Source organism: Mustela nivalis (genome assembly GCF_964662115.1).
Source record: "Mustela nivalis genome assembly, chromosome: 10".
Classification (NCBI taxonomy): domain Eukaryota; kingdom Metazoa; phylum Chordata; class Mammalia; order Carnivora; family Mustelidae; genus Mustela; species Mustela nivalis.
This window is the reverse complement of record NC_139029.1, coordinates 69,293,468-69,317,284: the sequence shown is the minus strand read 5'-3', so window position 1 is coordinate 69,317,284 and position 23,817 is coordinate 69,293,468. Positions and strand designations below refer to the sequence as shown.

Sequence of the window (23,817 nt, the reverse complement as noted above, 5' to 3'; positions counted from 1 at the left end):
CCTATTTGAGAAGATAGCAGGAAGGTTGTGATGGCTGGAGCAGAGAGAGTAAGGGAAGACTTGGAGATGAAGCTGATCGGAGAAGTGACACACCCTAGTACACCACGGTGTATAGTAGTCAACTCTGCGAGGGTAATGAGTGCCCCACACATCTCAGGGACATACAATGACAAGTGTTTATTTCTTCCTATGTTCTGTATTATGACTGTGAGGGAGCTGCTGCTTCAAGTCTTACTGACTTCAGCAGGTTTTACCTGAGGACTTGAAAGCGTGGGTTGCTATTTGTTGAGACGCGGGTCCCAGGGAAAGAGCGGACTTGAAAGGGAACGTCAACAATTCAATTGAAGGCATGTGAAGTTAGACTGTAGAGTAGGCAGTAAACTCTAGGACTGGCAGAATATACGTGCTTAAAAAAAATGAATTAATGGCTCCTTGGTGTCCTTTTTCCTTCTGCCCTTCTTAGCTTATGCATTTCCAGTCTGAACAAAAGGCTTTTGCTTAAGATCTGTGGAATCACCTGTGTGCATGCTGTTTTCATTTTCTACTGCTGCTCTAACAAAGTAGCAGAAGTTCAGCGTCTTAACTCATATTCATTATCTAATGGTTCTTTAGTTCAGAAGTCTGACATGGCTCTGACTGGGCTAAAAATCAAGCTATCAGCAGGAGTCATCAAGGCTGTGTTCCATTCTTTCTACGGTTCTAAGGGAGAATAGTTCTTTGCCTTTTCGTACTCGAAGCCACCAGTACTTCTCAGCTTGTGGGGCCTCTTCCTCCATCTTCAAACAACCCAACAGCAGTGGGTTAGATCTTTCTCACAGAATATACTCTGACCTTCTCTTCTTATTTCCACTTCCACTTTTTAAGGACCCTTGAGATTACACTGGGCCCACAGAGATAATATAGGTTATGCTCCCTATTTTATGGTCAGCTGATTAGTAATTTTAATTTCATCTGCAACCTCAATTCCTGTTTGCTATATATGTTAACATATTCACAGTTTCCAAGGATTAAGAGGTGCAGCATTGGTGTTCCGTTTGAATATATAGGTATCAATCTAAGACAGTCACCCCTAGAAATAGTCAAAGTAATCACATATGCTCAGTCCTTTTTGAAGGCTTATAAAATGATTTGTGGGTACCATTTCCAATATTTCTGGTACCATTTCCAATATTCAGGGGGAAAACAAAGTCCATTTTCCAGCAGTACATTTGAAAACAGAATAAACATTAAATGTGTGCTTCCTTACCAGAAGAGCTCATTTACTATTTTTAAAAAGATTTTATTTATTTATTTGACAGAGAGAGACACAGTGAGAGAGGGAACACAAGTAGGAGGAGTGGGAGAGGGAGAAGCAGGCTTCCCACTGAGCAGGAAGCCTGATGTGGGGCTTGATCCCACCGGGATCATGACCTGAGCTGAAGGCAGATGCCTAACGACTGAGCCACCCAGGCCCCCTCATTTACTGTTTTTACAAATGTTAACCCCTATGTCTAAAATGGTGACTAGTGACCAAGGAAAAAGGAAGACCAGACTGTTCTATAGGCTTTTAGAGGTTCCAATTATTCTTAATTAAAAGCACAGTATTTAAGTTGCTAGGCATCATAGATTTAAAAACTATAGTCTAAACTGAAAAGAAAATGATTAGGGGAGTAACTACTTTACATTGTATTTGTGTTACAGGCAAAATTTCATAGTTTATTTTAGTAACTTCAAATAATAGAAAACCTACCAATATTGTGTCTAGAAAACAAATCAGTTTTAATTGAAGATATCAAGATCAAATGAATAATGTATTCTATACAATTTCAATAAATCCACTTTTTATTCACTGTTTATTTTTTATGCAGATTTTCTTTTAAAAAGCAAGTCCCAAATAAAAGATGTTGCTTTAAAATTATGGCAGGTCTTACTAAGACTTTTTATATAAAATCAATTCCATATCTCATGCAGTGAATGTGCTATACTATATTTTCCAAATCTTTTCCCTACTAAAAGGTCATAAGAATTTTCCAGTATAGACATCGCTTTATTTGTTTGTTTGTTTGTTTGTTTATAGAGATTTTTTTTTTATTGAAGAGAGAGAGAGCACATGGGGTAGGGGGAGAGGAGCAGAGGGGAAAGAATGCCAAGCAGGCTCCATGTCCATTGTGGAGCCCGACTTGGGGCTCGGTCCCACCACCCTGAGATCATGACCTGAGCAGAAATCAAGAGTCAGATGCTTAGGGGCACCAGGTTGACTCAGTGGGTTAAGCCTCTGCCTTTGGCTCCGGTAATGATCTCAGGGTCCTGGGGTGGAGCCCCTCAGTGGGGGGCCTGCTTCCCCTTCTCTCTCTGCCTGGTTCTCTGCCTACTTGTGATCTCTGCCTGTCAAATAAATAAATAAGATCTTTAAAAAAAAAAAAAGGGGGGGATCAGATGCTTAACTGACTGAGCTCTCCAGGTGCCCCCAGATATCACTTAATTGAGATGTCCCTGAAATGCTCACCACATTTTTCCTGTTCTCAACTCTTATTATTAAGAGCAGAAACACGCTTCATCTCTCCTTAGAAGAAAATTAGACTACCCCAGTAGCTTGTATTACATATGGTTTTCCAAGCCACTATAGCTGATTGAATTTCAAAACAGAATGTGTGAACTATAATACTAATAGATATTTCAGCCTTTCATTTACATATTTTTAACATTAAAGCCACTTATATTCTTCGTAAATTAATCCACCCATCCCAGAATATCCTTTTACTACCAGTGTAACAAAGGACACATTTTTTTTTTACCTTCTATGTTAGGAGCAAAGGCATTAGGGAGTGACAAGAGAAGTAAGGACTGAGTAGGCTCTCCATGTAATGGTTCAAAACCTGTGACTGCAGGCCACTGATTTTGAGAGCACTGCATTCAGAGCCTTCTCTGACCTGGTTCCAAACTAACTTCCAAGACTTGTTCGTGACTGTCTTTTTTTATGATGCTGCTGTTATTCAGGAAGGCAACTACTGCAGGTGAAGGGATGAGTGACAAATGATGATTGACATAACGCAGTGACAAACAGTTATTAAGCTTCCTCTCTTCACACTATTTTGCTGTAAAACACACCACCCGTTTACACATTCTCATTTGTTACCTGGATGGACGTGTGGCTTAGGCCCAGCCACGAGACTTTTAATTCTGAGAAGGCCTGTGGAACTGGCACCTTCTCTTCACCGAACGTCTTCCTTAGAAAGTATTACTTCTCCAGTGTACTTCAATTAGCTGACTTGTCTGGGTGGTCAGGATCTTCTTTTTCTCTTCCCAAAGTATTTGTAAGCTGATGATGCTTGTGTCCCCCCCGCCCCTTTTTTAAAGAGATTTGGGACAAGATCCAGGACTCACGTCTTGGGAGCCTGGTAGATACGTCTCCAAGAACTGCTGCTTCATGGTTCATCTCCACCAAGACTCTGACTAAGCTTTAAGATTCTGCTAAGCTATTCAGACATTTTCTGACAGGTTCACAATACCCACCCTCCAGAGATGAACTGTTCATACCGTGTTTCCCATTGGTCTACTACTCTGGTTTCTCTCCTTCCAAATGACTTTCACCTCTTCCCAAGATTAGATATTTACTTAGTTAAGTTGATGCTCTCCCTCACTTCTGCCTTTGAAATTTCTCCTGAATTCCATGCCCTCCTCTTCATAGCCTCCTCTGGTTCAGGCCTTCACCATGTCCTCCCATACCAGTAGCTCCTAACTACTTTGTACCATGAACCCCTTCGGCAGCTTGGTGAACCCATGCGTCAAATAAAAACATGAGCTTACAAGGGAGACAGTTATCAAGCTCTTTTTAAAATTATAACAATTCATGTGCTTATTTATTAACACATTAAATAACATGGCCTAGCAGTGGTTCTGATTACTACCTTGATTTTGAAGAAGTGATGAGCATAAATAATACATCTATAATATCCATAAGGTATATGAAAAGAACCGTAACTTCTTTTGGTGATAGTCACACATCCTGCTAACACTGCTATGGTTTGTTATAAATGCATATATTTCAATTAGGGATTAGGGAAAAGACACAGGTAATTTTGTTTTTAACCACAGATCCTCCTCCTCGCACCCCCTGTGTAGATTACGAACATTCAACTTGCCTCCCTGTCTCTGTTCCAAGCAGAACAGTCACCCACCGGGCAGGCCTTCAGAGTTCTCTTTCTAAAACACAGATCTTAACAAGTCACTTCTGTGTATCCTGTGGGATATAATGTGGGTCCCAATTGCCCACAGTAGCATTCTCATTCAGAACTGTACAAATGGAGCTCATCTGAAAAGCAAAGTTTCTAGACCTATTGTGATTCTGCATGTTGGGGTGAGCCTGGTAAGCTGCATTTTAAAAATCACTAGGAGGCACTTTTGCACTAGAGGTAGACAGATGAGACATTGGTAAAGAGGATAGAGTGCAAACGTGTAAGCTTCACCTTGAACACCCTTCACCGTCTGCCTCATCACATTCTCCCTTCCAGTTCTAGTCCAGCCTCACAGGATTACTATCATTCTGCAAACAGTCCCCATACCTTCCCATCTCCCTCTCTGGGGAGCCCTGTTCCTCTCCATCACTTCTGCTCCCTGCCTCACGCACATTTCTCTGCTTGCTTAAATCCTACTCATTCCTCAAGGCTCAACTCCAATGTGACCTCCTCTCTGAAGCCTCCCCAGCTTTCTCACTCTGGCCGAAACAACCTTAGTTCTCCCTGACACTTTCTAATCACGTTCTATGTAATTATGCCAGGCCTCTGCAAAAGCAGAAGGCCTCGAACTCAAGAACTTCCCGAACAATTGCTGTGAATTCATTCAGCATGCAGCGTACACCGTGGAGAAGGAGAGAGAAATTACTGAGCAGCAATTAGGCACCGGTGGTCAACAGGAATCCGACGAGGCCCTTAACTTTCAAAGATGTAATGTTCTCCCATTCATCTTCATTCTTCATCTATTCCAGCCCTTTTCTAACAGTCCCGAAGTCACCTAGCGACCTCAGCCCACGCTGATCTCTTCTTTGATCCTCTGTGCCAGAATCATGGTGTTTTCCTTCTCATGCCTCCATCCGCTCCTCCCTCCATCCGTCATTTACTGAGCTCCTACCATTGCGCGGCGATGCGCTGGACAATGTACTGGACGACCTGTGAAGGAGCCACAGCGCCCGCCCTCACAATTCCTAGACGGTCGTTAACGGCTCTCTCCCTGCTATTTGTGTCCCCTGGCAAGGCCGGACGTTCTTTGAAATCAGAGAAAGTTTTGTAGCTTTTTGCAGTCTTCACTGCATCAAGCACATCGCTGGCCCCGCGAGTGTTCTAAATGCTGTTAAAAGGAGTAAAATACTTGTTTTCCAAGCCTCCTTTCCCATTCAGACCTTCCCTTACCTGGGCTGCTAACGGAGGGGAAAAGAAGCCTCTTTGCAGTACCCTGGAGAAAGCTCCTCTGGGAGCTGGGGATGAAAGTTTGACTCTCTTCTCAGAAAAACAGGTCCCAAGAGCTCCAACCGCAGCTGCCCTGGCAAGCTGTTGCTATGACACATCCGTTGCTAAGAGGAAAGAGGCGGCTCTTCTGCTGAGATTGACAGAACACCACCACCAGTACAGTGTCCGCTCTCCAGCCGTCTCTTCAAGAGCACACTTATGATTGGCTGCTATCATGCTGACGTCATGCAACTTGAGCCGCGGTGAGGTCCCGAGTTTTCCACTGGCAAGGAAGGAGTTGTGCAATCTAGGTTCGTGTATAAGAGAGCGGTGGCTTGGCTTGACCCCAGGACCCACAGCCACGCTTCGCACCCAAAGATGCGACAGGGCAACAGTACCCAAAGATGAATCCTTCTAGAGCGTGATCTCTAGCAGTAGGGAGTGAAGGATGATAAGAGGATCGCTGGTTTAAAACCCCTTGGGACAGCTCTGCTTACCCATTGGCAATGGGGTCTGGGGACAATGCCAAAAACCTGTCCTAGATTCCAGTGTGAAGGAGATAAAATCTGGCTGGATTAGATGTCGTGAGTGTCCCGGAATTCTGATGTGTTACATTTTCCTCTTGCCAAAGTGATTTTTGTATACCGTCACTCATACCAGAAGTCTCAGGGCAGGAGGATTAAATCCCTTAGTAACTCTGTTGTTCATTCTGTCGGTGGTTATGGGTCCTATGGGATTCACACAGTGAAGCTCCTCTCCCTGAACGTTGTTTATCGCTTCCTCTAAAAAATAATTAAAACTGCTTAATTTGTAAGCTGGCAGAATTTAATAAAGTATGCAATTGCTGCAATTAGTCCAAATTAATTTTTTACAACCCATTTTAAATGAAAATATTTAATTGAGAAGAGGCTTATAGATTCACAATATATTTAATATATGATCCTAAATAGCATGACTTGACTTGAAAGATCACGTTTATTCTTTAAAATTTCTGAAGAATTTGTGTTTGCAAAATGCAAATTTTACTGAAGAAATCATTTTTTCTTTTTTTTAAGGGGGGAAATAAAAACCTGGTAGGAGTACTTACCAGTCTGACATTGTGACAACCTTTTCCCAGGCTCTTCTATTCCCAGACACCAAGAGGTTAGTTTTCCCTGGGCTCAGTGCTGAGTCTTCTTTTCTTATTTTGCACCTTGCTGGTGGCGTAGTCAGTCCCCTTAGCTTTAGCCATCGTGCAAAGCTCATCAGTGACTTCCATTTCTTTATTTTCAGCCTCATACATCTCTCAGATTTCATTCAGACCTGAATTTCCATCAACTACTGGATACTTCCAAATGCATGTCTCACTTAGTTCATCGTGTTTAATAGTTGCCACATGAAGATATTGAATGAATAATTCCTGTACCACAAGCATCACAACTCAGCAGAGGCAAAAGTCAGTTCATTGTCTTTCAGATATCATTCAGATATTTTTGGAAACTTTATTCCTCTTTTATTTTCTACCTTAGGTAAAAATATTCATTGTCCACTGGTCTGCAAAACTAGAAATCTGAGAGTCATCCCTGACTCCTACTGCTCACAGTAAACAGGTCATTAATTCCTGTCATTTTCCTTTCCTAAATTATCTCTCAAATAGTTCATCTCTTCTTAGCCATCCTCACTACCTCTGCCTTATCTCAGGAAGGCCTCATTTCTCACCTACATGGTGGTAATAGTCTCTTGATTATTTTTATTTCCCTCTTCTTTACTTGCCAAGTTGCCACAGTGTTCTACAACAGAGATGCAATCTGGACATCAGCTTGCTTAAATGTTTTCAATTTAGCATATGAAACCCAGTACATACAGGGTTCTGAAAGATGCCTTTAAGATTCCTCAAGTGAAACCCCTAAGAGCCAAGGGGCATAAAAACATAGGGATTGGTGATAATAGGCTGATGGTAAGAGAGTTACAGCTTGAAACAGACTTCTGAAACTCAGGCATATTTGTTTCATATGAAAAACTCATGGAAGTTTTTGCATTCTTCTTCCCAGATGTATTCATTTTTATTTTCATTTCTGAAATCTCTAAAATCCCTATTCAATGTTGTATGTCAGTCATATTCTAATAGAACTGGGGAAAATGTCTAAAATCACTATTTACTAAAATTGACATTAAGTTGAATAAATGCAAAGAAGCCCCAGACAGCTGGGACATGCTTGTCCCGTGGTTTTCCACAGCCCCTGGCATAGTGCTGCATAGGCCCAGGACTTGTCCCAGAATGAGAGGCAGAGCTCTGGTTACACAGAGCTCTCTACTGCTCCCTCGATCTGCCATGCCCTTTAATAGCTGCATCTGTTCATCCCACACCTCTACTTCTATCTCTACCTCTATCTTCATCTTTGTTCAACACCCAGCTCAAATATCACCTTCTCTGCAAAGCCATTCAGGTACCCAAAAGAATGAGTCACTCTTTTCTCTGTTTTTCCACTATAGCAAGTAGGACACTGTGTTGCAATGACTTGTTTATATGGATGGCTCCCCTGTTGGACTTCAGGACTCCCCCACTGGAGTTGGTGTCCCTTTCCTTCTGATCTTCATTGTTTAGCACAGTTTCTGACATGGGCATTTAGTAAAATAAATGTGGAATTATTTAATTGATTGACTGTTCCTGAGAACCCATCTAGAAAAAGCTACCTAACAGAAGTGTCTTTGCATTCTTCCAAATAATTTCCTTTTTTAAAAATCATAATCCGGGGCAGTCAGATTTAAGCAAATAAAGACTATAACCTTGTGATTTGGATGAGACATCAAGACTTTCTGTCACATTTTTCTTTAGGGACACCGTAAAGGAATGACCATTGGGGGAATGAGTCATAAGCCATGACACTGAGAAAGTTAGAAATTAAATGGAAAATGCTTAGTAATCTCTTCATGTTGCAAATTTAAGTTACAAATGATTGACGGAATATCTGTTCTTTCACTGGAGTGCTTAGGACCTGAAACATCCCTATGGTGGCTGGGGAACAATTATGTGCTTTCCAGGGGATGCTGGATTAAATTTGCTTAACATTTGAAGATATTTAAAAATTAGTTTCAGTTTTACTAGTTGAGTGAAAATGTAATGAGTCAAGAATTTGTAGTTAAAAATACTTCTCTGATTATTTAAAGACATCTTGATAAGTTTCAGATTGGATTTATAGAAGGGTAATCTGACAAATTAGATATGAGGTGGCTCTTTACTAATTATTATTTTGGTGAATTACTCCCCCACCCCTTTTAAGAAAAAAAATTTTTTTAAGAGTTAAGTTAGTTCAGAAACTAGGGGTTGAGGACTCTGGATAGGAGTCATTATGGTTTTGTTTTGTTGTGTGTGTTTTTTTTTTTTTTTTTTTTTGCCTGCGTCAGTATGCCTGGGAGGGAGAGAGGGTCGCAGGCAAGGAAGGGTCCGGGTTTGAATCCTAATCTACTGGGATTCAACATGTTTGAAACGTGCTTGAGAAAACTATCACAACCTGTTGCCTGAGGAACTGAGGAGCATCCTAGTAGACTACTCAGCTTCCAAAATGAAGAAACACAACACAAAACAGTACAAAGTTTTTGCTTTTGGAGGAGAGGACCAGTTGTGGCAATTTTAGAAAAAAATGAGGTAAAGCTTCAAAAAGAAATTGGAATATGTGTCACACTAAAGTGAGGAGATAGGCATTTCTGATGACTTCTACACAGAATAGCTCGAGTCTAACGGAGACTAGAGAGGATTACCCCCCTCCCTCCTGTCCCCATCAGAATGACTGGTAGGCTGTGGGCAGCAGATGTCCTTGGAAGAACCAAGGCAGGAACTGAGGAGAAAAATATGAGGCCATGTGGTAATAGACTGGTCTTATTTGTGGGTATAGATGAGACTCAATTCTCTACACCCAGAAAGAGTTGGTGGTGGAAGAGTCTTTGGTGGTAATAGTCCTACAGTATCAATGGGCATCTAGAGCCAGTGAAATATCAGTTCTAGATGTGTAATGACTATTACTGTTAGGGCAATATAAATATTTTTTAAAGTGGAATCATTCAAATAATACCATCTTTAAAGTTAGAAAATTATGTTGGAGGCTTAATTTGACACTTTCTGGATAAGTGACATCAGACAAACTATTAAACTCTCCATAGCTCTCTTGTCCTTCTGGAAACTCTGGGATGACAAATCTTTCCTCAGAACCAAACCAGATACAGGTTGAGAGCAACCACATAGCTGCTATACGGGGGCATTTCCCAAAAGAGATAACACTTCACAGTAGTGAATTAGAAATAGATTGTCAGTCTAACTTTCCACAGGGACTTCTTCCATACCCAGAGAGAGAGAAAAGTGATTCTTCTCTCCACCAAGAAGACAGCTTTCGGTTTGAAAGAAAATCTGTGTTGAATATTTTTGTCACTGGGTGCAAATCACAAGGTTTAACCAAAAGGTAAGGCTCCCATCTCTGGGTTCACCCAGCTTGAATGTTTAAATTTTGAACAGTTAAAGATGCTCTCTAGAAGTTATTTGGTTTGGAAAATTGTGTTTAGTAAGTTATTTCAAATGTGAAGAAAAAATATACATGTTTGGTAACAGAAATCAGTTTTTGCCTTATTCCATTAGATATATGGTGAATAAAGTTTTAAAGAATATTGTTAGTATGAAGGGATGTCTGTCCAGACTGCCCACAGATCTTAATCTGTCCCTTCCCTTTGGCACTGCCACAAAAAAGGCCACATAGTGACTCAAATGTGGTATATCCTCAATGAATAGTTGTTGAATCAGAATTAATCTTAAATTCAGTTCAATTTATAGACATTACCTACCTCTGCCCTTTGGTGATGATTAAAAGTAGATATAAATATTCAATGATCTACTAGACAGTTCTACTTGAATGTCTAATACAGGGTCATCTAAAGTACGGCCTCTCAGATCACAGCCAGTCAGGAAATATTTGTTATTAGTCCACTAGTCCACGAAAAATTTCCACCCATCTGCAAAAAAGTACAGAAATAAAAAGTACTTGAAAACTTTAGAGTAATTTGACAGAGTAACTACTTATGTTGCATACAAACAAAACTGAAGTTTATATTTTAAATGTCTTTATTTCATTTTCTAGCAAAGTATTTGTGCGTGTACTATTGAAGTATTGGTCTTTGAGAGAAATGGAAACAAAACCAAATTAAGTAGTCTCCAGAAGTCTGAAAAGCACTGAGTAAACCTCTCAAACACTTTCAAAACCAACTCCTGATTCTCCCCCACCGAGGTGTTGGTCCTGCAGTCAGCTTCTCCTCCACTGATGGCAATTCCATCTTTATGGCTGCTCAGGCCAACATCTGTGAGTCATCCTTGATTCCTTTGCTTTCATCTTTCACCCTTTTGGGACATATTTTTTCACTGCATCCAGAGGGATACACTTTTAAAACATAAGACCAATCATGCCCGTCCTCTCATTAAAACCGTCCATTGGCTCCCATTTCACACTACATAAAAGCCCAAGTCCACACAATGGCCTCCGGTTGTGCTCCAGCATACCCTGGCCCCTGTTGCGAGCCTCATTTCCTACCAGTTGTCCCTGTGGCTCCCACTGCTGTGTACATACTGGCCTCCTGGGGGTTGCTCCAACAGACCAGGCACATGTCTGCTTTACACTGGCTGTTCCCTCTGCTGGAATACAGAAAGCAGATAGCTTTCAAGTTTTTGCTAAAATGTTAACTTCTCAGTGAGGTCTATCTCCACCCAATTGATAATAGCATCTACTCAACATTCCTCCTTCTCCTTTCTCTGATTTTTTAAAAAAGATTTTATTTATTTATTTGAGAGAGAGAGTATGTGTGTGTACAAGTGAGGGGAAGAATAGAGGGGGTGGGATAGAATCTCAAGCAGACTTACTGCACTGAGTACAGAGCTCACAATGGGGGGTAGGAGGGATATCTCATGACCCTGAGATCAAGACCTGAGCTGAAACCAAGAGTCAGGGACTTAATGGACTAAGCCACCCAGGTACTCCTCTCTGAGTTATTCCCCCTCCCCCACAACATTAATTGCCTCCTAACACAGTCTATAATTAATTTATTATGGTTATTGACTATTTTTGTCCACTGAAATATAAACTCTGCAAGGGCAGAAATTTTTGTCTTTTTTTTTTTTTTTTTTTTTTTAACTGCTGCACCCCCAATGTCTGAATCTCTGCCTGGCATATAGATAATACACCATATAATATTCAATAAATGATTTGGAACAACTGCTTTGGGGAGTAATTTGGAAGACCTATTAAAACTGAAAATGTACATATCCTATACTCTAGCAATTCTACTCCTGGATATTCACCTTAGAGGAACTCTTACATATGTGTGTGAGGGAATGCTTCATAGATGTTTACTGCAGAATTTCTTTGGCAAAAGATAGAAATAACCTAAATGTCCCTCAGTAGGATAATGAAAGGTGTTTTGCTTTAGTCCACAAATTATCATAAAGCTGCCAAAATAAACAAACTTGCACGGATACAGCTCAGAACCAAAACGGTGAGGTAAACGTTGAAGATTATGTACAGAGCATTGTCATCGTTGTGAACAAAAACATGATGCACAAATTATTTCATATCACAAATGAACTATTGAGATGATTTCCACCAATTCATGATGGAAGGTTACTTTTGGGGATAGAGGTTAACTTTATAATGTTTTGTTTCTTATAAAACAAAAAGACTGGAAGTAAATCAAATGGCATGTAAATGTATTGAATTTGGGGGCTGTGAGGGGCAGAAGGAGAGGGGCAGAGGGACAAGGAGAGAGAATCCCTAGCAGACTTAGTGCTGAGCACAGAGCTCAACATGGGGCTTGATCTCACAACCCTGAGATCAGTGACCTGAGCTGAAAGCAAGAGTCAGATGCTCAACTGACTATGCCTCCCAGGTGCCCGATCAGTAAACATTTTAATTTTAAAAACAAAGAAGGAATTAAGGGGGAAAGAAGATGAGTGATACAGATATAAAGAGAAAGGTGAAAAATATTTGGGGTTGACATATGTGTGACTTAATACTCAGGCTACCTGAGACTTTCAGCTAGGCTCTGTTACACTGAAACAGGATTTTTAATACAGTGAGAAGAAAAAGGTGTGAAAGAGCTCTCTTTTACCCATCAGATGCAAAGAATGCTGTAGAGATTCATTGGTTATTGTGGTAATATTTCCCAATTCCCAACAAATATTAACCTTGGGATTCAGGATCAAAAACAAAAAAGAAATTCCTAAAATTGTGTTATTTTGTATTTTTATAACACTTTATTTTTATGTTTTTTTAAATATAATGAGTAACCATTTTAATGAACAATGAATCATTTTCCTGCATAGAGTTATACTAAAAGTTCCAGAGCTTTCTTTCTGTTTAAAAAAAGATAATAATAAAAGAATGGCTTATTATTATTATGAACCAATATGTTGGACAAGAGTATATATTTCATTACATGCAACAATGATCACTATCTATTACAGACATTTCATAAAAGAAGTCATTAAAAGAAGGAAGCATTAAGGCAAAACAAATTCTAAATAAAAATAATTTTTAAAATAAAAAATTTAATACTTAAAAAGTTACTCTTCAAGTGATAATTTAAAACACATAAGACACTAATGTCTTATCCAATGGATTTGATCTTTGTTTTGTGACAAATATTCCAGATAAGGAAAAATTCTTCTCATTCTGTGTTTGATACTGGTTTAGCTGTTAGAAGCACTTCCAAAACATTACCAGATCAGGTATCAGGGCATATACAAGTTCATTTACTTTATTAGCAATGAAAATATTTTGTTTGTTCTATAAATAATTATATCTTTTAGTAAATAGTCAAACACTGGAAATTGCAGCAAACATGATTAGATAATAGTCAAATAATGTAACAATTGGATCTCCTAGAAAGATCAGCAGTCTTAAATAGAAGTATGTTGACACTGCCAAGTTAGGGAGTTATTTTTCTTGCAAAACTTGTTATTTCTTGAAATACCATGCCATGTGTATTCACTATGTATATAAGCGTAGTTATGTTAATTTTATTTGCAAGAAGTACTCACCAGCAAGGCCATGAGCACATCCTCATAATATGACAACAATAACAAGCAAGATTGATTAGCTCCTAACTGGTGCTTTCTAATGTCCTCCTGTCATGCTTTCCAGAAATGTTGACCTTAATCTTTGACTCTGCCTGTCAGCATTTCCTGTCTTCCTTTTGACTTGATGTCAGTATATTCTTTTGAACCAATATTATTATGTTGAATGTTAAGGTTTAAGTTTGCCCTCTACATTTGTTTGACATCTTTGTCAAAAATCAATTGACTGTACACAGAGATAAAAAATAAAAAGTACAGCATTGGGAAAATAGTCAATAATTTTGTAATAAAATTGTATGCTGACAGATGGTGACTACATTTATCATGGTGAGTACTAAGTAAGGTATAGAATTGTGGAATCATTATGTTGTACACCTGAAACTAACATAACGTTGTGTGTCAACTGCATCTCAATAATAAAAAAGGGAGACGTAACCAAATACCAAATAAGGGAAAAATTCATTTCATATTAAAAAAGCAAAAGAGAAGAAAGGAAATAAATGAATTGACCATGTATATGTGTGGATCTATTTCTGGATTCTCTAGTCTGTTCCATTGTTTATACATATTTTTATGTCTCTTTTCATGAATACCAAACTGTCTTCCTTAGATATGTTTTATAGTTAAGTATTGAAATCAGGTAAGATAACTTCTCCAATTTTGTCTTTACTTTTAAAAATTATTTTGGGGTACTGGGGTGGTTTAATTGGTTAAGTGCCTGCCTTAGGCTCTGGTCATGATCTCAGGGTCCTGGGATCCAGTCCCCCGCATCATATTGGGCTCCTTCCTCAGTGGGAAACCTGCCTCTCCCTCTCCATCTGCCATCCCTCCCCCACTTGTGCTTTCTAGCTCTCTGCCAAATAAATAAATAAAATCTTAAAAAAAAATTGCTTTGTTTATTCTTGGCTCTTTGCATTTACATATTAATTTTATTTATTTATTTTTCTTTTCTTTTCTTCTTTTTTTTGGAGAGAGAGAGAGAGAATGAGAGCATGAATGTGTGTGGGGGAGCAGATGCAAAGGAAGAAGCAGGCTCCCCGCTGAGCCGGGAGCTTGATGTGGGGCTGGATCTCAATCCCCCTAGACCCTGGGAACATGAGCTGAGACCAAGGCAGCCCCTTAACTGACTAAGCCACCCAGGTGCCCATACATACTAATTTTAGAAACATTTTGTTAATTTTTACAAAAGAGTTTTCTGGAATTTTGATTGAGCTTGGGTTGAAAATATAAATGATTTTGATGAGAATTGATATATTACTAGTATTGAGCTTTGCAATCTATGAACATGGTTGATCTCCTCATTAATTTAGATCTTCCAAAAATAAAAAAGATCAATATTTACAAGCACATAAAATATGCCAGGCACAGTAGTAGGTGCTTTACATGTATATTATTAATTAAAATTTGTCATTCCTTTCATTAGATTAAACACAGAAGGAAATATGGAGGGGAGAGGCTCAGTAATTCTGCACAGTCAGTAAGTGGAATTAAAGAGAATGTGAGCCCCATTTGTCAGATTCAATTTTTTCTTCAATTTGCTTAACTCGGCTCCAACAAGGGTTGACTGTGGGCCATCATTTATGCCTGTGAACCTCTCCAAAGTTCAGATTGTTCTTGAACAATCAAGCACTTCAAACTCCCACTGTCGAGAGAATCCTCACTGTTATGGTAAGGAAATAGTGTGAAATCATGTGAAGGCATACAGGCATTAGAGATTAAATTATATTTTCCAAATTACACTTAAAAATCAAGTGTGCCAATTGCATGCCTTTTAATATTTAGCATGTTCAAAGCACCTGGAATTCAGGTTTATGAACAACATAAAATTCCTGTACCCCATTACAAGAAAATCTATTTCTATTTACAAATTATCCAAGTAAACTGGTTTAGGAATTTAAAAAGGTCTTATAAAACATCAGACAGCGGGGCACCTGGATGACTCAGTGGGTTAAAGCTTCTGCCTTCAGCTTGGGTCTTGATCCCAGGACCCTGGGATGGAGATAGAGCCCCACATGGGGCACTCTGCTCCGCAGGGAGCCTGCTTCCTCCTCTCTCTCTGCCTGCTTCGCTGCCTGCTAAAAGAAGATCTGACAGTTTTGATATAATTTGAGGGAATTACCTGTTACGGATATTCCGTGACATTTACAAACTTACATGTGGCCGCCCAATAATAATAATAATAATGCAATTAAAACAAACCTGAAGTGGTTGTAATTAAAATTAATCAAAGTTCCTGATCTATTCCTGATAAGAAGTAATCTTAGGTTTAATTTTTAAACAGAATTTATGAAAAAAAGGGTTATAATTGAAGATCTACTCTTAAGGAAAAGAAGAGTGGATGACACTCGATTAAGATTGTAAGGCAGACCTTATTTAGGACCTTCAACATAGTTATAGGAACCCCTGCAATGGGAGTTTACAGTGGGGGAGAGAGATGAGGCTCGACTCCTAAATACAGCATGGGTAAGTGGAAATTGATAGCCCAGGAGCAGGGCAGGGGTCAGTGAATGGAAAATTACTAAGAGGAAAATGACAAGGTTGTTTTGGCTAAACCCACCTAACAGGATTCTTGCTAAAAGCAGCCCAGGGTAATCAAACTTCGCCGCGGGGAGGGGGGGTGTCATGGAAGATGAGGAACCTAATGACATATTGAGGGTGATCAGATATTGAGGGGTGTACGTGAGGCGAGTGTTTTGGTCAAATTGACTTAGCAGGGTTCTTGCTAAAACTGAATTTTACAAGGAAATGCAGAGATGAGCCTAGGAGGTCTGGCGGCTTGGCTAATGTTTGGTCAAGTAAAGAGAATCTTTGTCACTACCTCAAGTATAGCCGGTCACATTTCTCCTAAGGCTTTCCAGGGCTTTCTGTCCCAGCACCTGGTCTAGAGGATTTCTGTAAAGCCTGAAGGCCTGGAGGGCGCGCAGGACTCAGGCTTGCCAAGTCTACACTTGCTGACTTCCCCTGTACGCAGACACCAGAAGGACTGCTGCTAGAGAGGACTGCACACTCCCCCGAAGCCAGGCTCCTTCCAGGCTCCATCCTCGCGTCTATCCGCCCCCGACCTGCGACAGGCCTGTGCCGGGAAGGGTGGCCCCTCGGAGGTCGGAAGCGCGTAGCCTAGCACTTGCACTGCACGGCGCTTCACCCCTGAGCACCGGAGAAACCCGAGTAGGGCTCTGCGGGTCGCCCATGGGAACAGGGAGGGGCGTGAAGGGGTGCCCGGAGACTCGGACAGCGCCGGGCTCTATCGCAGGCCTCCTTCGCTCCCCCGGCCGGCTGGAAGTCTACCAGGAAGGGCGTGGAAAGGAGCGGGAGCAAAGGGGAAGCGGGTCACGAGTCAAAGCGGCCGAAGTGGGGAGGATGCCGCCGGCCGCAACTCGCGGCCGCGGGGATCGGGTTGGACCGGGTTGAGCCCAGTCTCAGAGACTTCCGGAGCTGGGGGCCGAGGTGCCGCGCCCCCTGCCGCTGGGAAGACCCGGCGCCCCTCACCCCCACTCCCTGGCAGCCCTGCGGCCGCTGCCCGGGAGCCGCAGGTGAGTCGAGTCCGGCGCCTCCCCGAGCATCAGGTGTCTTGGGAGCGGCGCCCGCGGCGTGCAGGGAGGGACGGCGATGTGTCGAGCCGTCGGAGACACAAAGCGGGAGGGTCAGGCCCTCGGACGTCGGCGCCATGGAAGGGACACAGGTGGGACTAGGGTGCGAGCTGCTGCGTTTTGGCACGGCGTCCGCTCCGCCGCCCGCGCAAGGTCAGTGGCGGCTCGTGGCGGCCGGGGTACTGGCTGGGGCCCCCGGGATGGGTCGGCGCTGCAGCCGGGGTCAGCCCGCACCTCTGTCGCGCAACCCCGCCCGGCCGTTCGCCCAACGGGAAGCCTGGGGCAGGGACCTCGGGAGCCGGAGGCCACCTGCGGCAGAGCCGCCCCCGAAGACCTGGGCGGGGGGCGAAGCGAGGGGCGAGGCGGGGGGCGGCCGGGGACTCAGAGATGCTCCTGAAGTCGCGCAGCCAGCCTCTCTAGACTCCAGGGGACTTTATTAGAGGCGTGGCGGGGGGCGCGGATGGAAATGGGGGCGGCCTCCAGCCGGCCCGGGCCGTCGAAGTCGCTGGCGGCGCGGAGGCCGGGGAGGGGGCGCGCTGCGGCCCGCGGCGCTCTCGGGAGAGCTGCACCTGCCCCCGGCACCCGCCGCAGCGCTCGGCGCTGTCGGTCCCGAAGCCGAAGCCGCAGAAGCGAGGAGAGAGGGAGGGGAAGGAAAGAAGGAAAGACGGAAAGGAGTCCGGTGTCTGGTGAAGTGAGAAAGCGCTTCTGAAGAAATTAAGTAGTGTTACCTGATCAACCATGAGGTTTTTCTATTTACACATATTCCCCGGTTTTCCCTAACTTTCTGCTGCTCGGGCCAATTAAGCCTCTCGTCACCGTCAATAAATAACCTGTGTGTGTCAGTTTGTAGATCCTCAGAGCGCGCCTCACACTGTGGAGGGACTGTCCAGACCCGCATCTCCGCCTGCCGCGCGTGGCACCGGGCTCCCGCCGCGTGTGAAGCGTGCTTGGCACTCCTTCAGCCGCTGGGGGTCTGGACACTGTGCAGCTTTTTAAAATTATTTATTTATTTATTTATTTATTTATTTATTTATTTATTTATTTTAACGTGCAGCCCCGGGACGCCTGGGTGGCTCAGTCGGTTAAGCGCCTGCCTTCCTCTCAGATCAGGATCCCCCAACTGGCTCCCTGCTCAGCCGGGGGCCTGCTTCTTCCTCCTCTGGCTGCCATTCCCCCCTCTTGTGCTCTCTCTCTCTCTCTCTCTCTCTGACAAATAAATAAATAAAATCTCTTAATTAAAATAAAATAAAGTGCACTCCAGAAGGGCTTTTGTGACTTGGTAAAGCTAACACAGCAAGTATAGTGGTCAGTCCTTGTGAATGAAATGCTTGCTTCCGAGACAACTTGATGCCATGTGCTGAATAAATTAGTTGTGGCTGGCTCATTTTCTCTTTGTTCCTGTGTGTTACTGTTACAGGGCGTGTTGTCTTGTTTGGATAAAGTTTACTTTTCCCTGTATCGAAATAGAAAGGGCTTGATGTGTCTTCAAATCTGTAATTCACCAACATGCTTTATTGTTACCAGCTTCATTGCTATTGTTGGTATTCATGGGCCAGTTTTGATGAACATAAAATCACCTTCATTTTACATCCCATAGATAAGGACTCTTTAAATGCTGGTTTTTTTGAAGAAGGAAATAAAATGTTCTTAAGTGAAAATCCTAAGGGATTAATAACTTTTTTCTTTCCCTTATGTCTTCAACTAAGAGTTTCTGTACTCATACTTTGACGGGCATTTTAAGACATTAGAACCATACCTGAATGAGTTCTATCATAATTATTTCATTTTGAAGATTCTGCATATGCTATTTTTATGTCATTGTAAATATGTTTCATGCTTTACTGACTCAGCACTATCCTTGTTAATCTTTTCAATATTGTAAAAACTTTCCCTGTAGCTAGTTTTATAGCCAGTATCAATTACTTGGAGATGCTGGGTTTGCTAAAAATGTTTGAATTGGAACTAAATATGGGATTCTATGGGTGGAAAAGCAGGGTGATACCTAAACAGTGACTTGTTAGATGTTTTATAATAGGCTGATTCTCCTCTATCCCCATCTTGACTTCTGAGTAGAAGTCACCATAAAAAAATATCACTACAGAACCAGCCTTTCTAGTCTACCTGGATGCACCCCACTCTCCCAGGTGATTTGGGGTATTTTATTTTGAACAGGTTTCCATAATATTAATTAATCTGAGTGAAAATCCAAGTTAATCTCCACTTCTGGAGTGACATCTTTGTCATTTTGGAAAAGTTGCTACAAAGATAATAAAACTAACCCAATCCTTTCCAAAGAGACAAAAGAAATAATAGATATGATATACTCTGAAAAGCAAAATGTACTACATAAATGTAAGGCCTCCAGTAAAAATCAAATACAAGTGATGTAGCTCATTGGGATTTGGGCTTATATTGAGCTGCTGCGTTCCCTTTTGTTGAACAGTAAGTTTCCTGAGCCTCCACAGACCCTTGAGAATCCTGTTGCCTGTTTAGGAAACTCCCCTGGCTACTGGGGCTGTAGGGAGAGTGAGGCTGCTTGCTCAGTGTTGGATCCTATACCAGGGCTTTCTTTGCATTTTTAAGTGTTCAGAACCTATAGGAGGATAGGTATTGTTATTACCATTTTGCAGAAGAAAAGACAGGCTCAGAGAAGCCTAGGGCTACAGAGGTGTCAAGTTGTAGAACCAGGGTTAGGCACCAAACACGGCCTTAGTTCTCATTACACTACACTTCACTACCTTTAAGTCAGTGGTTTTAAACTTATTTTGATAAACTGATGAAACTTTAAGTATCACTGCAGGAAAAATGGTCATATTTTCATGTATATAAGATTTTGCATATAATTCCAGGGTCCACCTATCCTCTAAAACACTTGCATAAGCTTTCAGGTCATCCTGTTCTAATTATATCTGTTACCGAATGAGGCAGAGAGTGTATACATTACTGCATATATGTACATATAACCCTTTACTAATAGAAGCAGCCCAAGAATTCAGTAACTTTTAATTGGGTGAAAATTTCCTTAGTAACTAAAACAAAAAGAAACATGATATGTCACATTCTACTTGATTCAAAAAGAAACATGACATGTCACATTCTACACCTGAAGTGCAGTTTAGAACAATGGTGCTTATTTGAAACCAGATCTTTTGTTTGGGCTTCCTCAACTCTCCAACTATCACAAAGAATATAGATTTGTGCCTTTAGTTACAGGATGGAAACAGTCTTTTTTTCCCCTCTCCCCAGAGATGGCAAGTCCTGTGGTTGTTATAAGTAGCTGCAGCTCTCATGAAGAGGAAAATCGTTGCACTTTTAACCAGCACACATCGCCCTCTGAGGAGCTTCTGTTAGAAGACCAGATGAGGCGAAAACTCAAATTTTTTTTCATGAATCCTTGTGAGAAGTTCTGGGCTCGGGGCAGAAAACCATGGAAGCTTGCCATACAAATTCTAAAAATTGCAGTGGTGACTATACAGGTAAGCATCTCAAATCATGCGTTTAAAGAGCCCTCTTTTAGTAACAGAGGAGTAAGGACAGTGGTTTTTTTCTGTCTTTGAACTGTATGTATAAGGGAGAACAATAAATAAGGAAACACACAATCTTAAACCTTTCTCTTTAATATTTGTGAATGAAGCCTTTAGGTCTTTTTTTCCCCTTACTTTTTTCCCCTCTTCTCATCTCTTATTAAATTACAATTTTAGTCACATAATAGAATCAGTTTTTAGGAAAAGAAAATTTTAATATTTGGTCTGTAATAGAGAAGCTGAAGGTTTCTAAATCAGCTGTGAAAACTAGCTGTTACCCAACCAGAGGATTCTTTTCCTTCCTAGATTCTTGGGAATTTCTCTCTCTTCAGAAACTTCAAAGGTTCTCTGTTAAGGCAAGTGCTTGGATTCTCACAACGCTACAGGGGAAAAAAGTGGAGTTAACTAAAAAAGAGTGGCATAGGTAGTGAAATATGCGATTTCATTTTAAGAGAATTTGAATCTCATTTCCTTGACTTCTGTGGACATTTTTGGGGGAAACCGTATTTTGTAATTCTTTATATATACTGATTATGATTTGTTCTTGTGAAGATATATTTTCCTACTGGTGAGAGTAATTATCCCCATTTCAAAGATGAGAATATTGAGGTTTAGTAATGTAAAAAAAAATCTGTCATAGTCAGGAAACTATAAGAGTGGAGCCGAAAATTAACTCAGATTTTACTCTAAGACCCGTGTTCTTAATTACTCCCACATTTTTTAGGGATCTCATCTAACTATCCTCTGTTTCCTAGGGTGGTCAAGAGGAAAAGTGACCAATGGTTTAAGATGTTAAGCCTTTTAGTAATAAGCATATAAAAGGCATTTAGGTACATTCCTAAAAGGAACTGAGGGGTTTTTTGTTTTGTTTTGTTTTTTAACATTTGATTTTTAAGTAATCTCTACACCCAATGTGGGACTTGAACTCAAAACTCTGAGATCGAGAGAGTCGTATGCTCTTCGGCTGAGTCAGCCAGGCACCCCATCTGAAGATTTTTCTTTTATTTTCTTCTTCTTTTTTTCGATTCATTTTTTAATTTGAGAGAGTGTGTGATAGAGTGTTAATAGAGAGTGTGTGTGTGTGAGTAAAGGAAGAGTAGAAGAGAAAGAGAGAGAGAATCTCAAGCAGACTCACTGCCAAGCATGAAGCCCGACAGAGGGCTCAATCCCACAACCCTGAGGTCATGACCTGAGGTGAGACCAAGAGTTTGTTGCTCAACCACATGAGCCACCCAGTTTTCCCCAAGGGTTTTTCTTAATTGTGATGTTTCCTTCATCTGTATTAGAGCAACCAAGCAAATATGACATAAAGACATTGTACCTGAGCAAAACAGGGTGACTGTGTGACAGCCTCCCTCTTTTCAGGAGAAAGAAGGTGGACTTTCTGTTCATTTGGAGATTTTATGTCTGCAGCTCAAATGAAAGATGTCTCCAATGATAGGCACCCTGCTAAATGTCCCCTTTCCCCAAGGCCTGGTGCAGTTTCTGAGTTACAGGGAGTTTCTGTCTGCCATGGGTACACCCTTGAGGGCAGGGACCATTGTTTCTGCATTATATCCTTGGGACCCAGCTCAGTGCCATCAAGGGGGGGTACTCATTGGTAATTGGTCCTTAGGAATTCTCTGGAGGCTTTTCAGTCATCAGCTTCATCAGATGTAAATATCAAGCTGTTTTCTTCTTGCAATTTAAAGAGGACAATTGGCTTACAGAGGCTCTTCAGAAACAGAAGTCCAGTTAGCTGGCGGTTGCTGGTATGTGTAGGGTACAGGGTGTACATCACAAGGAGAGGTGAGAAAAGAAAAGATTTGCATGCTCAGGTTTTCCCCCAGTCAGTCTCTGTACTTTGTGTAGCTTGACAGGGTGGCTAGAGCCTGCATTTAGTCTGTTAGACTTGGGTTCAGATTTTGACTACACACTTGGCAGTGATGTGACTTGAAAAAATTATTTAACTTCTCTGGGCCTTTTTGTACCCATCTTTAAAATGGGTATTTAAGAAGCTGTGCTGTGGGATTGGTATGGAGGAAACTCCTGGTATGGCACATAGGTGCTCAGTGTCGTTTCCCTTTTCCATATAAAATACACCCTGTTTCACTCTGAGATCCAAATTGGAATGTATGTTCTAAACTTAACAGCATGTGTGTGTGTGTGTGTGTGTGTGTGTGTGTATGTGTGTGTATGTGTGTGTGTGTGTGTGTGTGTGTGTGTAAGACAGAGAGAGAGGGAGCAAGAGAGAGAGAGAGAGAGAGGGAGGGAGGAACAAAAGGAGCAAACAGCAAGAGATTGAGATGGTTTTGGAGGGAAGAGGAGGTGAAAGAGATGCCGGGACTAAAGTCTCAGGCATGACTGAAAGAGCTTGTGTTAATAAGACAGCAGTGCAGTTAAACAACTTTTTGTGCATGAATAACTGAGTTTCATGTAAAACTCTGGGGTCAGTCCTGCCTGAATAGTAAGGCTATATTATGTTAATATTCTTTAATTTAGAAATCAGTTGAAAGGATATTTTTATTTTTGGTCTTATTGTCACAGTTTTGGCAAACTGACAACTATAGTGGTTTGATTGGAGGTTTAGATTTTTTAAGGCACTACTTTTTTTTTCCTAAAGATTTTATTTATTTGACAGACAGAGATCACAAGTAGGCAGAGAGGCAGGTGGAGGGGTGGGGGGTGCGGCGGCGGGGGGTGGAGCGGGGGTGGGGGTGGGGGAAGCAGGCTCCCTGCTGAGCAGAGAGCCCAATGCAGAGCTTGATCCCAGGACCCTGGGATCATGACTGGAGCCAAAGGCAGAGGTTTTAACCTGCTGAGCCTCCCAGGCACTCCAAGGCACTTCTTAGATTGCATTGTACACCTGCTTCAAAACCTTGGTGTCCTGCACAACTCATTTAAAAATCTTGTACTTGCCTTTTAAGCCCCTGCACCATCTGCCTCCAATTTTTCAGCGGACATTTTTTTTTTCTTGCTGTTCTTTCAGTTGGATTGTGTTGGGATCCTAGCCTCCCACCACCAAGTGCTAAGTTCAAGTCTACCTTCTTAGCCTTTTAGCTGTGCTCCTCAAGTATCCCCACCCAAGTTAGGCGCATACTTTAGGGGTTTTCTATCATTATTTCTTTCTTAAGAAAACCTTCCCATTTCTTTTTTTTTTTTTTAAGATTTTATTTATTTATTAGAGAGAGAGAGAGAGAGGAAGAGAGTGAGCACAG

The 23,817-nt window shown here is 41.6% G+C and overlaps 2 protein-coding genes across 7 annotated transcripts in view; one reads left to right on the top strand and one right to left on the bottom strand.

Annotated features, from left to right (window-relative positions):
• The window catches only part of DNAI3 (dynein axonemal intermediate chain 3), a 69,076-nt gene extending 63,276 nt beyond the window's left edge, over positions 1-5,800 (bottom strand). Inside the window, exon 1 of one of the 3 annotated variants that reach the window (XM_082688202.1) lies at positions 5,385-5,800. The gene's annotated coding sequence lies outside the window, so the exon portion shown is untranslated. Of the gene's footprint in view, positions 1-3,115; positions 3,137-5,384 lie in introns of those variants that run through there. The other 2 variants (XM_082688203.1, XM_082688204.1) reach the window with 2 other exon arrangements.
• The window catches only part of MCOLN3 (mucolipin TRP cation channel 3), a 60,946-nt gene that overhangs the window by 16,835 nt on the left and 20,294 nt on the right, over positions 1-23,817 (top strand). For 2 of the 4 annotated variants that reach the window (XM_082688208.1, XM_082688205.1), the window contains exons 1-2: positions 17,050-17,188; positions 20,343-20,572. In XM_082688208.1, the coding sequence (XP_082544334.1) occupies positions 17,116-17,188; positions 20,343-20,572 (303 nt within the window). In that variant the 5' untranslated portion in view covers positions 17,050-17,115. The other 2 variants (XM_082688206.1, XM_082688207.1) reach the window with 2 other exon arrangements.